The sequence below is a fragment of the Gallus gallus genome, chromosome Z (assembly GCF_016699485.2).
Source record: "Gallus gallus isolate bGalGal1 chromosome Z, bGalGal1.mat.broiler.GRCg7b, whole genome shotgun sequence".
Lineage (NCBI taxonomy): Eukaryota > Metazoa > Chordata > Aves > Galliformes > Phasianidae > Gallus > Gallus gallus.
The window spans coordinates 17,522,687-17,538,413 of NC_052572.1; the positions used below are offsets into that span (position 1 = coordinate 17,522,687).

General features: G+C 40.7%; 1 protein-coding gene across 4 annotated transcripts in view; it reads left to right on the top strand.

Moving 5' to 3' along the window:
* The first annotated feature begins 1,033 nt into the window (after nt 1-1,033).
* Nucleotides 1,034-15,727, top strand: part of IL31RA (interleukin 31 receptor A) — a 37,840-nt gene continuing 23,146 nt past the window's right edge. For 3 of the 4 annotated variants that reach the window (XM_004937245.5, XM_004937246.5, XM_040656153.2), the window contains exons 1-4: nt 1,034-1,271; nt 9,645-9,729; nt 10,791-11,087; nt 12,435-12,555. In XM_004937245.5, the coding sequence (XP_004937302.1) occupies nt 9,675-9,729; nt 10,791-11,087; nt 12,435-12,555 (473 nt within the window). In that variant the 5' untranslated portion in view covers nt 1,034-1,271; nt 9,645-9,674. The remainder of the gene's footprint in view (nt 1,272-9,644; nt 9,730-10,790; nt 11,088-12,434; nt 12,556-15,727) is intronic. The other variant, XM_040656152.2, reaches the window with a different exon arrangement.

Sequence of the window (15,727 nt, forward strand, 5' to 3'; positions counted from 1 at the left end):
TCGGTATCTGACAGACAGTGGTGGTGGGCCTGAGCAAGGGCCAAGTCTGTTACGGGTGGTACGGGTGGTACGAATCTACTATGGGTGGTAGCTCTGATCTCATTGGGTTCGAAACAGCCTCCTGTATCTGCATGGGCAGCAGCTTCTTGTCTACTCTGACTTCCTGTGGTTGCTAATCCGGCATTAACATATCGAAATAGCAGGGATTTCTTCTGGGCCAGGGGCAAGACTGCTGGATGGCGTCAGTATTGATTACAAAAGTGCGTTATCTGTTCTCAGGGACTGACTTCTTAGAAAAGATTGTGGGCGCTTATCAGGAGGGGTATTTCTGGGGACTACATCTTTCCATTTGTGCAGTATCTCTCATAATTGCAATCTTCCTTCCAACTCTTGTTCCTCTTACTCTGTTTTATGTGGCTGATGGCCATCATTAGTTGGCATGCATTTGCAAGCTTTAAAAGAGATCATAGGTTTATTTGTTCCAAACGGCACCGATGACCTAAATAATGCATGAAACGCGTCCCTGAGTGTTCCATCAGCAACGGCTATTACCCAGCCCTCTTGTTTCACTGTACATGTTTATGCATTTAAAGACGATGTGTATCAACATGCATTACAGCGCTGATGTACTTAAGCACTTTGGAAGCAGCGTGAGGTGGGTGCCAACGCTCCCATCAGCGTCAGCTGTGGAAATCGCGGACCTGTGGGACACTGTTAGGTCGGTATCTGCCCCGGCCCGGCCCGGCAGGTGTTGAGGGCGGGCGGGAGGCGGGAGGCGGCGCCGGGCCCGATGGGCTCCGCCAAGCAGGAGCTCGCTCTTCTGTCGGGGCGGTGAGGGGAGCAGCTCGCCGCGGCGGGCCGCTTTCCTTCAGGAATACAGGAAAAAGCGTAGCCGTGCCGCGCCGCGCCCGCTGACTTCCTATTGTGTGAGATCCCTTCGCTGCCTGTAGCCGACTCGGGCTCCGCCGCGGTAACTACCGGCGCCTTCGGCGGGAGGAGCCGTCACTCTGTGGGGCCGTGCTCTGCGCGCGTCACACACGGCAGCCGCGGCGCGCGACGATGGCGGCTGTTTCTCTGACGGCCCGGGACGTAAGAGCTGACAGTTGTCGCTGAGCTGCTGGCTTGCTTGCTTTGGAGAAGAGCGCGTTACGCTCGGCAGCGGCTTTACCCGAGGCGTTTCGGGCTGGTGGATACACGGCCTCGTTCTGTCTGTGCGCGCACGCTTTCTGCCCGGTGGGGCGTCGTCGTCTCCTGTTACGGACCTGTCACAGGTATCGCCTCACACGCTCGTGTGTAGACTGGGGACACCGCGCGGGGCTTCGCGTCTGTGTGACAGCTGTGTCAGACAAACGCCTAAAAAAGTCCGAGCCCAGCTTCTGAGCTCTGTTTCTGAGAGACTTCGTTACTTGGTTCTCTAGGCAAGAGCACGGAGCAGTCGGCTGGGGTTCAGTTTGAATGTTAGTGTTTAATTCGGTGTGTGTGTTGTAACAGTGTGAAACTAATGAATGTTTTCTTTTTTTTTTTTTTTTTTCTGCACTCTTGGGACGCGTAGGGTGCGTCTTCATCTAAAAATACGTTGTGCTGGCAGACCTCAAAATCGAGTTGTTTGTAGTAGTTGGTTCTGTTCCGTAGTTCTGTCAGCCAGCACTTTGAGCTGAAATATGAAGACACTGTTAGGATGAATCTACTGTATTAGTAGTAAACAGAAGAAAAACGGGTCATACAGATGTGCTGTGTTAGCAGGGTGGTCAGCGTTTGATTGTGTCACACATGCTGGCTCTTAAATAAATAACATTTGGAATCAAAGCACGGAGATAATACTCAGCAGGACAGAGAACTGCCTCCTCTGCTGGGGCAAGGGATGGTGTGCTCAGATGTACAGTAGTAGGAAGGGTGCTAAGGGCCTGGTGGGGCTCTTGTGTTCCTTAACAAGGTGAGCAAGGGGATCTGGTGTCCCACAGAGGAAGATGAAGGATCTGGTGAAGATGAGCTATGTAGGGGTTTCCCTGTTAGGTCATACATGTGCTGCATTCATGCAGCAGAGACTGCACGGATGCCTGCCTCCTTCATGTCCAGCTCCAACTATTTGAAGAGTTTGCTCACTGGGTAGGAAGGCTGTGAAACACTGTGCCAAGGTTGCGCACAGTGAACAAATGCTTTGAAGTAGTACAGAAAATCCTCCCGCTTATTTATGGACTGATGTGTATTTCTCATGAACTTCAAGTTAAAACAGTTTCCAGATTTGGTAGGTAAGAAAGGGATTTGGATCTGGCTTGTGGAAAAAATCTCTCTCTTGATGAGAGTTTTACCTTTATTTAAAGGACAGCGCATCTGTATTTCTCATCTAGTTGCTTACGCTGGCAGAGCTGTCTTGTTCTGTCCTGCTACCCACCTTCCTTTAAGCGACTGTGCCCAAGGAAAGGGTACAAAGGTGGTGACCTTACCTAATAATGGCCTATGGACTGGAGATGTGTGACAAAATCATCTCTCAGTGTATATGCTAACATTTGTGGTTCCTCAAACACTAAGGCTAAGAAGAAAACTCCCAGGATCAGACCTGTACTCAAGGCCTGTTTAAAACCTTACTCAAAAGTTTCTTCTTTTTCATGGATAAAAACAAAGAATCACCACACTGTGACAATATCTCTAGTTCTCTCTAGTAATTGCCAACAGCCAGTTAGAGTAGTACTGTTGTCCTGGCCTTTCTTTTAGAGATATTTATCAAATTCTATATGATTATGTACTTAAAATGGAATAAAGAAAAGGAAAAAAAAGAAGAAAAGAAAAAAAAAAGAAAAAAGTGACCTTAATATCATATGTAACATTTTATATCAAAATTTGTTGCTAAATAATGTTCTATACCAAAGAAAAGGGTTTCTTAAAACAAGTTTTTCATTTGTAACTCTAATGTATGTTAAACAAAGTAATGTTATCTGCAGTTATGAACTGAACTGACCTTGCCTGGCCACCACATCCTTCAGGATTTTAGAACAAAGGTATCTTATCCTGCTCCTATTTTTTTATTCAATATCTTTCCTGCTTTTTCAAATTCCAGTCAGTTTACAGCTTGTAGATTAAAAAGTCATTGAACTTTCTGGATTCAGCATTTTTTATGTTACTTCTTGCTATGATATCTAAAGAACAAGTTTTTGTGGTTTCAAGGAGCCCTGCTCCACACTGCTCCTTTGGATGTCTCCATAAACTTCCTGTTTCTTCAATAATTCTGTATTGTTTGAATAATACTAAGAATTTATTCTAGTGATTTAAACAGATAATGGTAGGAAATTGTCATCATTTTAAATATAAATAGGTTGGTTTTTCAACAGAAAATGTGCTTAACTTCTTCGGCTTGAATTTCTATTTAATTGAAATATTAAAATGTTAATTTTTATTCTTCCTAGACTGAGGTTCAGCTAGCTACTTTTGGCTTAGTTAGGGACTACAGGCTATGAAACCAGCATGCTCAGGATCATTTACTGTGGCATCTGCTGCTTTTCCCATGAGTGGTCTTGTCAAAGTGCAATTTGTACAGCTTAGGGAGGTCAGAAAGGGCATCAACTGTCCCTCACTTCTGCCGATTCCTCCAGTTTGATTGTTCTGCTCTGACCCGTGTAGGTGAACCTCTGTTCTTCCTCCTCTGATACCCACTGATACTCATCCTTGGATTTGGTCCTGGGAGCTGATGCTTCTGCAGCCTGTTTTCTAGGAAGGTGACTGGAGTTCATATTTGGAACTTCAGGCATTCTGTCCTGAAATGTCCTCTTTCCCCCCTGGAATTTGTGTGAACGCTAACAGATTTGAACAGTGGAGTCTGGGACACTTATGTTTATAGCTCTTCCAAATGAGTCTGTTTCCAAATGAATTCCACATTAATTCACTGGGATAACTCAGGCCTGGAATCCTGGCAGTCAGCACTGACTGATCTGGTATAGAACAGAGGCTGTCTCTTTATATGTAGCATCATAGAGATGCTACAATTGCTACTAAAGTCTGAATAAAAGACACCAGCATCTATTCAGTTTTTCTGCATTAGGGTTGCTGTAAGTGTTGTATTTATTGTTAGTGAGAAGGAGTACCTTGCTAGATTTGAACAGAAATGTTAGAAATTCTTGAAGAGTGCAGGGCTTATGTTTTATGTAGGCTAAAGACATATTGCCAGTTCAATTTATTTATGTACTGTGATTTTTATTAATGGCATAACAGCTACATTGTGTGCAGAAGTACGTGTCTGTATTGTTAAAAATAATCTTGGAATTAGATTTGAGTGGAAAAAGCTTTCCTATCCTGAAAAAAGGAAAATATCGGAGAAGTAGCACTACATAGAAAATGTGGGGAAAAGTTGTCGTGGGCCATTTTTTCCTGTGGCTTCATCATATATTTTCACCATAATTACTCCAAATATCTTAAGTTTCAAAATCAAAAATGGAAACCCAGAAAAACCTGAAACAGGAAATCACGTTTCTTTACTGATCTGATTTTAGCTTTCATAGTTGTCTTTCACAAACTGTCAAAATGACTGAGGTTGGAAGAGTCCTTTGTGTCCATTTGTTTCAACCTCAGCTCCAGCAGGGACATCCAGATCAGGGTGTCCAAACGTACATCCAGGTGGCTTTTGGAGATCTCCAGGGAAAAGTCTCCACAGCCTTTCTGGGCATACTGTGCCCAGCCACTCGTATGGTAAAGGAGTGCTGATACTTGAACATGTTACTCCGCAGGTGCATGACTCTGCACTTCTTGTTGAACACTGTAAGGCTCCTGCCAGCCCATCTGTCCAGCCTGTTGAGGTCCCTCTGGATGGCAGTGCAGCCCTCTGGTATATCAACCTCTTCTCCTGGTTTTGGGACATCTTTAAGTGAAGCATTTCTAAGTTTATGATATGACTTGTTCATCACCAGCCAGTTCTTTCAATTCTTTCACACGTATCTTGAACAAGTAAACAGCCAAACTGCTATTTAGTCATGAATGATTATAGTGACAACCACATAAGATGTAAGCAGATCTGTAACCTACTGAGTTGCTACACTGATTTCTGACATCTTGTAATTGGCAATTTGCACACTGAGTAACGAGCTGCTAAACTGGGGAAGGCAGAAAGAGGTGCTGTTACAGCATCAATACTGAACCAAAGTAACAGCTTACAGCTGGGAAGAAACATGGTAGTATCTCCCTAGACCCTTTGCAGTTCTCTATTTCAGCAAAATCAGATACTTCAAAAGCCATTTACGTTTGCTACTTAACAACAACAAAAAAGTTACGTAAGCAGGTGGAAGTTTCTCTGTGATGTGCACTAGAACAGAACAGAAAGCGGATATGGGTGGAAGACAAGGAGACTGCTGAGTATAGGTGGCATCTTTGATCTTTGTTTAATCTTTTATGTAAGTGCAAGGAACCAGAATATTTTGAAGGCTTGTAACCTGGCATTGCAGCTGGATTTCCCATGCCTGGTCTTAGCTCTCTGCTCCACTGCAGTAGAATATATATATATAGAATATATAGTTTGGGGTATTTTTGGCAAAAGCATAACTTGGAAATGGTTTTGTGACTTCTCTGTGCTTTTGAGTCTCAATTGCTTGTTAAAAGCGTGGGAGTGTGGGACTGCTAGGGTAAGACTGGCCATGAAAACATTCTCCCTACTCCTGGAAGTGCCTAAACTTTTTAGTTTAGACAAAGGGAACCTCTGTCTCGTCCCTTCAAAAATACAGAACTGGCATGCTGAAATTTCAGCAGAAACTGTTAGTGTTTTGAAAAATTCCAAGGATATAAAAGAGATTTACAGTGGGAAATGTGAGGCATACTTAATAGGCTTTATATATATATGCTTTTAATATCACAGATTGTTCTATTTCTTTGTGCTATGAGTTTTTGCATCCTTTGAAGTGTTTTATGCTTTAACCAAATTGGTTATTCTGCTCATAGTCTCTTTTCTTTCTTTCTCTCTCTCGTTCTCTCTCTCTTTCTTTCTCTCTTTCTTTCTCTCTCTCTTTCTCTCTCTCTTTCTTTCTTTCTTTCTCTCTTTCTTTCTCTCCCTCTTTCTTTCTTTCCTTCTTTCTTTCTTTCCCTTTTTCTTTCTTATGTACTCAGTACAGTAAATTTCCAGAATAAGAATCATTGCTCCCAGGTAAAATCAAATTCCCATGTCATCTTGTAGGACGTTTTTTTTCCCCACCACATTTTCTATTGAAATGGACTGTTAATTTTATTTAAAAAATTCCTGTAAATTGATTGAAAACTTCTCAAAAATGGAGTGTTTGCTAAGCTGGAACACATTTTGTTCCCTAATAGTATAGTTATTTGTGTGCCCTGTCAGGGGAGATATTTGTTTTATTCTTGGTATAGGTTAAGATAATATTTTGAGTGCTCTACAAATGAGAAAACTTATTACACATTTTACCTAGAGCAGTGAGATCGCAGATGACTGCTCCATGGTGACAGTTTTATCCTCTTCTTGCTTTACTTTTTAGGAGAAACTGTGTTTTTAACATAAGTTTTATTTCCCAAAGCCTTTACAATTAAGAATACACATTGAGCTTTTGTCACAGATTTTTATTAAAGGCTACAAAAAAGAAATAATAGAGCTTTATCATTTATGTTAAATGCCCCAAGCTCTTTCCTGTAAACAGCTATAAATACTTATCTTCACATGCCACACACAGGATTTGGTGTTCTCAGGAATTAGTATTTCCTCCAAGATTAAAGCCATATTCACTGAGCTGTTACAAAACATTTTATTTAACTATCTAATAAAATGATTAACTTTTTGAAATGGGAAAAAAGTTCTTACGGCAGTGCAGCACCTGTAATTCATTTCTGCAGAATGTTGATTTGTACTGGGTTCATCTTCCTCTGCTCTATATTTTGGATGAGGCACATCATCTTGTAGAGTTCTTGATTATTTTGCCTTGTTTTGTTGGTATCAGTAGTTGCCTCTGAAATCCATTAGTTGCTCTGCAACCACTAGTCACCTAACTAGTAAAGTACTACGGACTGCATCACTGTCGACCACAACTGCATAGCAGTCTTTGGTGTGTGTTCTACAGGGCTGGTTAGGAGTCTTCTGACTGTTATGATTTTCCTTTATTTTTGAGTGGAATGTAGTTTTCATTTAGCCATTTTAAGAGTTAACCTTCTTTAATGCCTGTCCCCACAGGATAGTTAGGCAGGCCAAATTTCAAATAAACGTAATTCTCTTTCTTACCAATCCTTGGACTTCAGGAGGGCAGACTTGGTCTCTTTTGGGCCATGGTTGAGAGAGTCCCCTGGGAGGTAGTTCTGGAGGGCGTGGGAGCCCAGGAAGGCTGGGAATACTTTAAGGAAGTTATTTTAAAGATGCAGGAGCTGACCATCCCCAAGTCATGGCAGACAAGCTGACAGGGAAGATCTAGCTCAACAGAGACCCTTGACCAGAACTCAGGAACAAAAGGAAAGTTTATGATCTTTGGAAGAGTGGGCAAGCAACTTAAGAGAATTACAAGTACAAAACGAAGCTGTGCAGGGAGAAAATCAGGCCAAAGCCCAGCTAGAGCTGAACTTGGCCTCTAGGGTGAAAGACAACAGTAAATATATTTATACATATATCAACAGTAAGAGAAGGACTAGGGAGAATCTTCATCCTTTGTTGGATGCAGAGGGCAGCACAGTGACCAAGAATCAGGATAAGGCTGAGGTACTTAATGCCTTCTTTGCCTCAGTCTTTAATAGTAAGACTTGTTACTCCCTGGGCACACAGCCCCCTGTGCTAGCAGATAGGGATGGGAAATAGAATAGGCCTTGCATAATCCATGATGAGATGGTTTTGGAACTGCTCCAAAAGCTGGATGCTCAGAAGTCCATGGGGCCAGATGGATGGCACCCTGAGCTGCTGAAGGAGTTGGCTGATGTGGTTGCCAATCCACTCTCCATCATCCTTCAGCAGTCCTGGCTAACCGGGGATGTCCTAGCAGACTGGAGACTGGCAAATGTGATGCCCATCTTCAAAAAGGGCTGGAAAGATGATCCTGGTAGCTACAGACCTATCAGTCTCCCCTCGGTACCCAGGGAAGGTTATGAAATGAATAATCTCAGGAACCATCATGGATGAATTAAAGGTAAACCAGGGGATCAGGCCCAGTCAGCATGGGTTTACGAATGGTAGATCCTATCTGACAAACCTGATTTCATTCTATGACAAGGTGACCCGCTTAGTGGATGAAGGTAAGGCTGTTGATGTGGTCTACCTGATCTTCAGTAAAGCCTTTGACACTGTCCCCCACAGCATCCTCGTGGAGAAGCTGGCTGCCCACGGTTTGGATGGGCGTATGCTCCAGCGGGTGAAACACTGGCTGGATGGCCGGGCCCAAAGATTTGTGGTCAATGGAGTTAAATCCAGTTGGCAGCTGGTCATGAGTGATGTCCCCCAGGGCTCAGTACTGGGGCATCTTATGTTTAATATCTTTATGAATGATCTTGATGAGGGGATTGAGTGCACACTCAGTAAGTATGCAGATGACACCAAGTTGGGAGGGAGTGTTGATTTGCCTGAGGGGAGAAGGGCACTGAAGAGGGACCTGGATAGACTGAATTGATGGGCCAAAGGTAACTGTATGAGTTTCAATAGGGCCAAGTGTTGGGTCCTGCATTTTGGTCACAACAGCCCCAGGCAACCCTACAGGCTTGGGGAGGAGTGGCTGGAAAGCTGCCTGCTGTAAGGGGACCTTGGTGTACTGATGGAGAGTGGCCTGAATATGAGCCAGCAGGGTGCCCAGGTGGCCAAGAAGGCCAATGGCATCCTGCCTTGTATCAGGAATGATGTGGTGAGCAGGACTAGGGAAGTCATCCTGCCCCTGTACTCGGCACTGGTGAGGCCTCATCTCGAGTATTGTGTTCAGTTTTGGGTACCTCAGTGTAGAAAGGAGCAGGTTCAAAGAAGGGCAACAAGGCTGGTGAAGGTCTTGGAGAATATGGCCTATGAGGAGAGACTGAAAGAACTGGGACTGTTTAGTTTGTGGAAGAAGGGGGCTGAGGGGAGACCTTATTGCTCTCTTCCAATACCTGAAAGGTACTTACAGTGAGAGCGGGGCTGGTCTCTTCTCACTGGTGACAGGTGGCAGGTCAAGGGGAAATGGCCTCAAGTTGCACCAGGGTAAGTTTAGGTTGGCTATCAGGAAAACTTCTTTACAGAAAGGGTTGTTAAGCACTGGGATAGGCTCCCCAGGGAGGTGGTTGAGTCACCATCCCTGGATGTGTTTAAAAGCGGTTTGGATGTGGTGCTGAGGGACATGATTTAGTGGAGGGTTGTTAGAGTTAGGGTACTATGGTTAGGTTGTGGTTGGACTTGGTGATCTTTAAGGTCTTTTCCAACCTGAGTGATTCTATGATTGATGATCATCAGAGTGATTCACACTGCAATTAGAAGACAAAAGTCCTCAGAAGGACTTCAGATATGCTTGCCTCTTTCAACTTTCTGAAAAACTTAAGGACTGGAAAACTGCATCAAGTTTCTTGCATCGTGCAAGAAACTAACACTTATGCAAATCAGTACTTAAATTGAGCCCAAGTGTGTCATTATTCTTGTTATATGAATGCTTGCAAAGCATTTGCAAGTTGCAAGGGCATCTTTACTTGAACTACATGCTTTTTATTTATTTACTATTTTTGTTTTCTGACAGTGTTTCCTGCTCATAGTTACTGGAAAGGAAATGTTCAACTGCTGGATTTGGATATTTATCTTGCTCTGTAGAAGCTCTATAGCAGGTATGTTTCTTAATTACTAGCACTTATTTTGCCAATAGAAAATTTCCCAGCAAGGATCCTTTGCTAAAGGTAATTTTGAAGCATTATTAAAATGAAAACCAGAGTAGATTAGACATAGGAGTTAGCAGATGATTACGTAGTGTACTGTATAGAGTGAAAGATTAACTTATGGTATTCTTGATCTGTCTTTGTGGTGTGCAAGGTTTTTTTTTTCTTCCTTCTTAAATTCAATATTTTAAAAGCTACCTTGTTAGCTGTTTACCATTTGCACAGGATGATGGAGGACACTGCATCTGGAATTTGTATCACAGTTCAGTTCTTTCTGGGTTGTCAAGATTTAACTTTGGTGATCTGCTAATAGTCCAAATTAATACCTTTGTAATACGTGAGCACCCAAAGAGCTGTTAATGTCTGCTGTTGTAGGTCTAGTTTATGTCAAATGTTAGTAGTCATTACATGAATTTCTGAATAATAACCTTATCCCTGATCTTAAAAGTCACAATAACAGTAACAATGTGTGAATGTTGGTTTGTTTTTTGTTTAGTTTATTTATTTATTTTTTAGAAGTGTGGTGGTTCCATAGTCAGTTTAAGCTTGCACTAGTAACTATTGAAATTGCATTGGATGTTGTATGACTGGTTCTGAAGTGGTTAAGAAACAGATCTGAATGGAAAACCACAGGCTTTTATTTTTCATTTGCATTCTGTAGGTTGCTCCAAAAGTAGTGCCTCCTATTTATTTCCATGGAAACTACAGCAGACACAGAAAGAACAACAACACGATTTGCTGGAGCAAATTCTCAGCTACAAAACTGTTTTTCAACATAGTCACTACCAGTTGCTATACATTTTCTATGGCAAAGATATAGAAACATTATTCTTGCACAATACCAATATTAATATATATATACAGGTGCCGTCTGAGCATTGTATTGGAACTGTGTTTTAAAAAAAATCTAATGAATTGATCTCTGGGCATATACATTGATAACAAAGTAAATTACCATTTTTTCACATTTTTGAAGAGACTAGGTTATACGATAACTTTGATTTTGTTTTTAGATGAAAACTCTACCAGAGATGCTGACATTTTTCCTTCTTCTCCTGAAATTGAAAGAGGATCCACCCTGAAACTATTCTGTGTACTTGGAAAACACTACACACCTCACAGGAACGCAAGCCACATCATCTGGAAATTGAATCGTGAATTAATTGCTCAGGAAAACTACAATATTATCAATGAGACTGTATCTAGTATAACTATCTATAATTTCACTCACAACAAAGCACATGTGAAATGCTTCATTAAGTATTTAGGAAAAGAACAACTTCTGGTTCACACTGAAGTTAAATCTGGCTGTAAGTAGAAATATGAGGCAATTGATTTTAACATTTTTGAATAACCTAAAAAAATTATTTTTAAAACAACTCTTCTTTTTATTTTTATTTATTTTTATTTTTTTTAAAGCTTGTGGCATTGCAAGTCACTTGTCTTCAGTATCTCCTTTTTTTTCCTAAACTAAAGCATGACATTTCTGGCAAACCTTGTTCATGCAAGTCCATAACCTCTCTGACCCGGTGTTTGGCTAGTTAAATCAATGCAGGTTTTCTCTTCGGTTGTTTTTTATGTCTAGCCTAGCCAACTTTAGTCTTGTCCAGGGATGGTTTCCTTTCTAATCCAATGTTTAAAAAAAAAAAAAAAAAAAAAAAAAAAGTCTCATCTGGAGAAGACTGAAGGGTACACTAAGTGCTATTTTTTCTAATTTATTGAGCAGGTTAAGTCCAGGCTATACTAACATCTGCATAAGGATCCCTTTCTAGTAAAGAATAAATGAAGAGAAGTAAACTCCTGGAATAAAGAACAGCAGAAAATATTGCCTGTTTTTCAAGTTAAGCGTATCTTAAACATGTTAGCAAAAATGAAATAGTTTGAAGAGTTGTGTTTAATAGAATAGAGATGTATGATTTTAGAGATAGGGCTTACAGAGTTCACAGAACTCTCTCTTCAGCTAGTTTATTTCATTGGAGGTCTTTGTCTTCCCTTCAACTCCCATTTCTTCTGTTGAGTAAAGAAGACTAGCTTTAACACAGTTATCAAGAGGGTGTTGCATTGTTTTGTGAATGTCTTCAGACTATAAAGATTGCATTCCTTTGTGCTATCTTGCTTGGAAGAGTGGGAGTCTGAATTAGGGGGGTCTCTTCAGAGTGGTATTGATGCGTTTTCCAGGAAGTTATCATTCCGAGGTCACAAGGGCTTTTCAGATCAGCAGTTTTGATAGGATATGTGGTAATGGGAAGGAACTAATGCCCTCTTTTTGTGAACTTTTTAATTGTTTCTTTGTTTTTCTGTTACTAACTGGACTTGCATTTAGCTACAGGTGCTTTGCAGGGGTTATATTAGAGGTTCAGGCTGAAGCGCATATTGATTTGATATAAAGTTTTTTTAATGAGTTAGTAGAAAAAATTCCTTCAAGCCCACTTAGTTAAGTACTTCTGAGAAGTAGCTGGAGCAAATCTCCTGGTTTTAGCTGGGAAAGAGAGTGGTTTTGGTTTTGCGAAGGGTTTTGAGGACAATAAGAAATTCTTAAATGAATTTCTATGCAGATCATGTAGTGGCTTGGTGTAATCAGCCTGCCTACTAACATTTTAAGTTTTACATTAGAGTTGCTTATTTTCATGAGAATTTGTTTTCCTTTGTTGTGGTAGTTCCACCAGGCACACCAAGAAATATTTCCTGCATTTACGATGTTGATATTAAGCTTACCTGTAACTGGACTTCAGGAAGAGAAACAAATCTTGCAACAAGTTATACTCTTTACAGAAAAATGTAAGTATAGGATGTACCAGGAACTGGAGTGCTGGAGTGAGACCACAAGTCATGTGTTGTTATTCCCCCCCTGCCTACCCCCACATATCCTGACTTCTGTTAAAAGTAAACTTGGAAACCATGTAGTTCAGAGGCATTTCTTAGCACAATTAATTTGGAGTTCATAATGGTTGAAAAAAGTTACTACCTGATACCATTTTAGTTCTTTGTGTGTAAGTAATGAGCATTTTCAACCTAATAATCAGTAGACAAATGTTTATGTCAGAACTTAAATTCACTTGTTTCCTCAAGGTAAAATTACTAATTAGAGAAAAGTTGAGTAAGCCTAAGTACAAACATCATCATTTAGGGTATTCCACTGCTGAGGTAGAATGGAAGATCTTTGTGTTTTTAGCTATCCTCATTTTGGATGAGGAAAGAAGGTGCGTTCTTCCTCTGCTTTAAACAATTTCCGTGTTAAAACCATTTAAGTCTCTGTTATTTTGTCTAGTCATTGCAAATACAGTTGTTTGTAATAATGTGTTATATTTAGGAATATTTTAGGGCTTATTTATTTAATATTAAATAGCAGTTTTCAAGGTGCTCTTCTTATTGCAAGCATTTTATGCATTGTAATACCCTACGATATAGTTATTACAAGCCAGAACTTTCATCTGAATTGTTGTATAGATGTTGCAAACTTGCATAATTTACTGGTTTGCTTACCAAAATATGTTTGGTATTTAGCTGCATCTGTCACAGTCTAGCCATGTTAAAATGACAATAACTATGGCATAAGTCTACCCTTAGCATTAAAAAAATATGAATAATTGATAGCTGTTTATCTTCTTTAGTGCTAAATTTGCAATTTCAAGGAAACTGCTGCTTTGGGGAGAGAAGGGAAAAAAAAAAGAGCAGAACTGTGCAAATATAATGATGAGCTGTTTGACAGTTTAACCTGAGAGTGTTTGAAGTCATCATAATGTTTTAATGATTGAAAAAAGAGTTGTCCATCTTGGACTGCTTACATACAGGGTTTGCGTTTACAAGTATCGCAGAATCACAGGAATTGGAGGGGATTTCGAAAGGTCACCTAGTCCATTCCCCTGCCAGAGCAGGAGCACTTAGATCAGGTCACACAGAAATGCCTCCAGGTGGGTTTTGAATGTCTCCAGAGAAGGAGACCCTACAACCTCTCTGGGCAGCCCGTTCCAGTGTTCTGTTATCCTCACCATGAAGAAGCTTTTTTTCATATTTATGTGGAACCTCCTATGTTCCAGCAGTCTCACACTTTTTTGCGTTTTTGTGACCCCATTATAAGAGCAGAAGTATTTGCTTCATTCAGTTTCAGTTAAATATTGTTTAAAATCTTACCTTTTCATAAATTACTGTGAAAATAGTGAAATCAGAATTGTTTCAAGGCAGATCTCAGATGCAGTTCTGAATGTGACAGCACAGATTTTATCTCAAATATATTGGTTAGTCTGTTTTTTATTTAATAGTGCTTGTTGTGCTCCTTTTCTGCTTAGTCAAAGCTTTAGATAGTATGTTGCTATTAGTAGTTTTCTGAAATTTTCTTGATAATTGGAAGGAATTTTGACTTAAGTGGAGATATGTTCTTTTTGTAAGTTATGCTAATGTATACACTTTTTTAATCTAAGTTATAAGGGAGGAAAAAGTCTTTAACTTTATTTCATTTTAGGCTTGACATTTAAGTCTTCCACATTTATTTCTGGTTTACTGCTTCCAAATTTATTACTCCTTTTAGTGTTACTGTGTTTTATAACTTAGCTGATTATGTGAAACCGTAAACTGATGACAGCTGTTGAAGGAAAGTACCAGTATTGTTCCTTCCTGTACTAGCACATATTCTTCTTTATCCACATAATGAATTGAGTTGCGGAACTATTTCTTGTAAAGTCTAACCACTGATTTTTTTTATGGGTCTTCCATATGACTACAAAGCACTTGTACAAGGGAGCAGACATCTGTGGATGGAAACAAAAAGATATGCCTGTTATGAAGAGGAGAATTGCTTCCTTTCCAAGAACAGATAGAGGCTGGGTGGAAAATGGCTTAAGAGCAGCTCTGAGGAGAAGGTTTTGGGAGTGTTGGTTTATGGAAGATTCAACATGAACCATACCCTGGGTTGCATCTACACAGGATCCAGCAGGTCGAGGGAGGTGATTCTGCCCTGCTACTCTGCTCTCGTGAGACCCCACCTGGAGTACTCTATCCAGTTCTGGGGCCCTCAGCACAAGAAGAACATGAAGCTGTTGGAGCAGGCCCAGAGGAGAGCCACAATAGTCAGAGGTCTGGAGCACCTCCCTTAGGAGGACAGGCTGAGAGAGCTGTGGGGCTCTTCCGCCCAGAGAAGGCTCTGGGTGGACCTTATTGCAGCCTTCCAGTACCTGAAGAGGGCCTACAGGAAAGCTGGGGAGGGACTTTTTATAAGGGCGTGTAGTGACAGGACAAGGGAAAATGGTTTCAAACTGGAAGAGGGTAGATTTAGACTAGATATCAGGAAGAAATTCTTTACTGAGAGGGTGGTGATACACTGGAACAGGTTGCCCAGTGAGGTCGTGAATCCCTGAAAGCATTCAAAGCAAGGCTGGATGGGGCTTTAACCAACCTGGTACAGAGGGAAGTGTCCTGGCCTGTAGCAGGAGTGTTGGAACTAGATGATCTTAAAGGTCCCTTCCAATGTAAACCAGTCTGTGATTCTTTTTACAGCAGTGCGAGCTTATGCTGTCCTAAAAATATTCGTTAAATACCCACCTCAGACTGTTCTTTGAGTTACACCATGGATGTGTGTAACTAGTGAATAATATGAAGTCTTTAACACAGCTCCCATATGTAAGCTTTAATTTGTAGAATTTCTGTGTCGGTAGGTAAAATGAACCATTTTTTGTTAGTCTTATATCCTGTTCCACTTATTTGAAAGCACACGCTGAAAAATAAGTATATTACTTATGTGTTATTTCACGAAAATCTGTCAAATTTCAATTACCTTTTTAGGAATTGGCAGTGGTACAATTTGGCTTTTCTTTATATTGTGTTGAGAAGGTGTAGGAAAGCTTGTTATCTCATAGCTGTGCAATATGGCATGTGTTTTGAGCGGTATCTGCATACATATTTTTATAAAAGCTCTTATGTGGACTTGCTTGATTATTTCACTGCTTTGATTCTTACC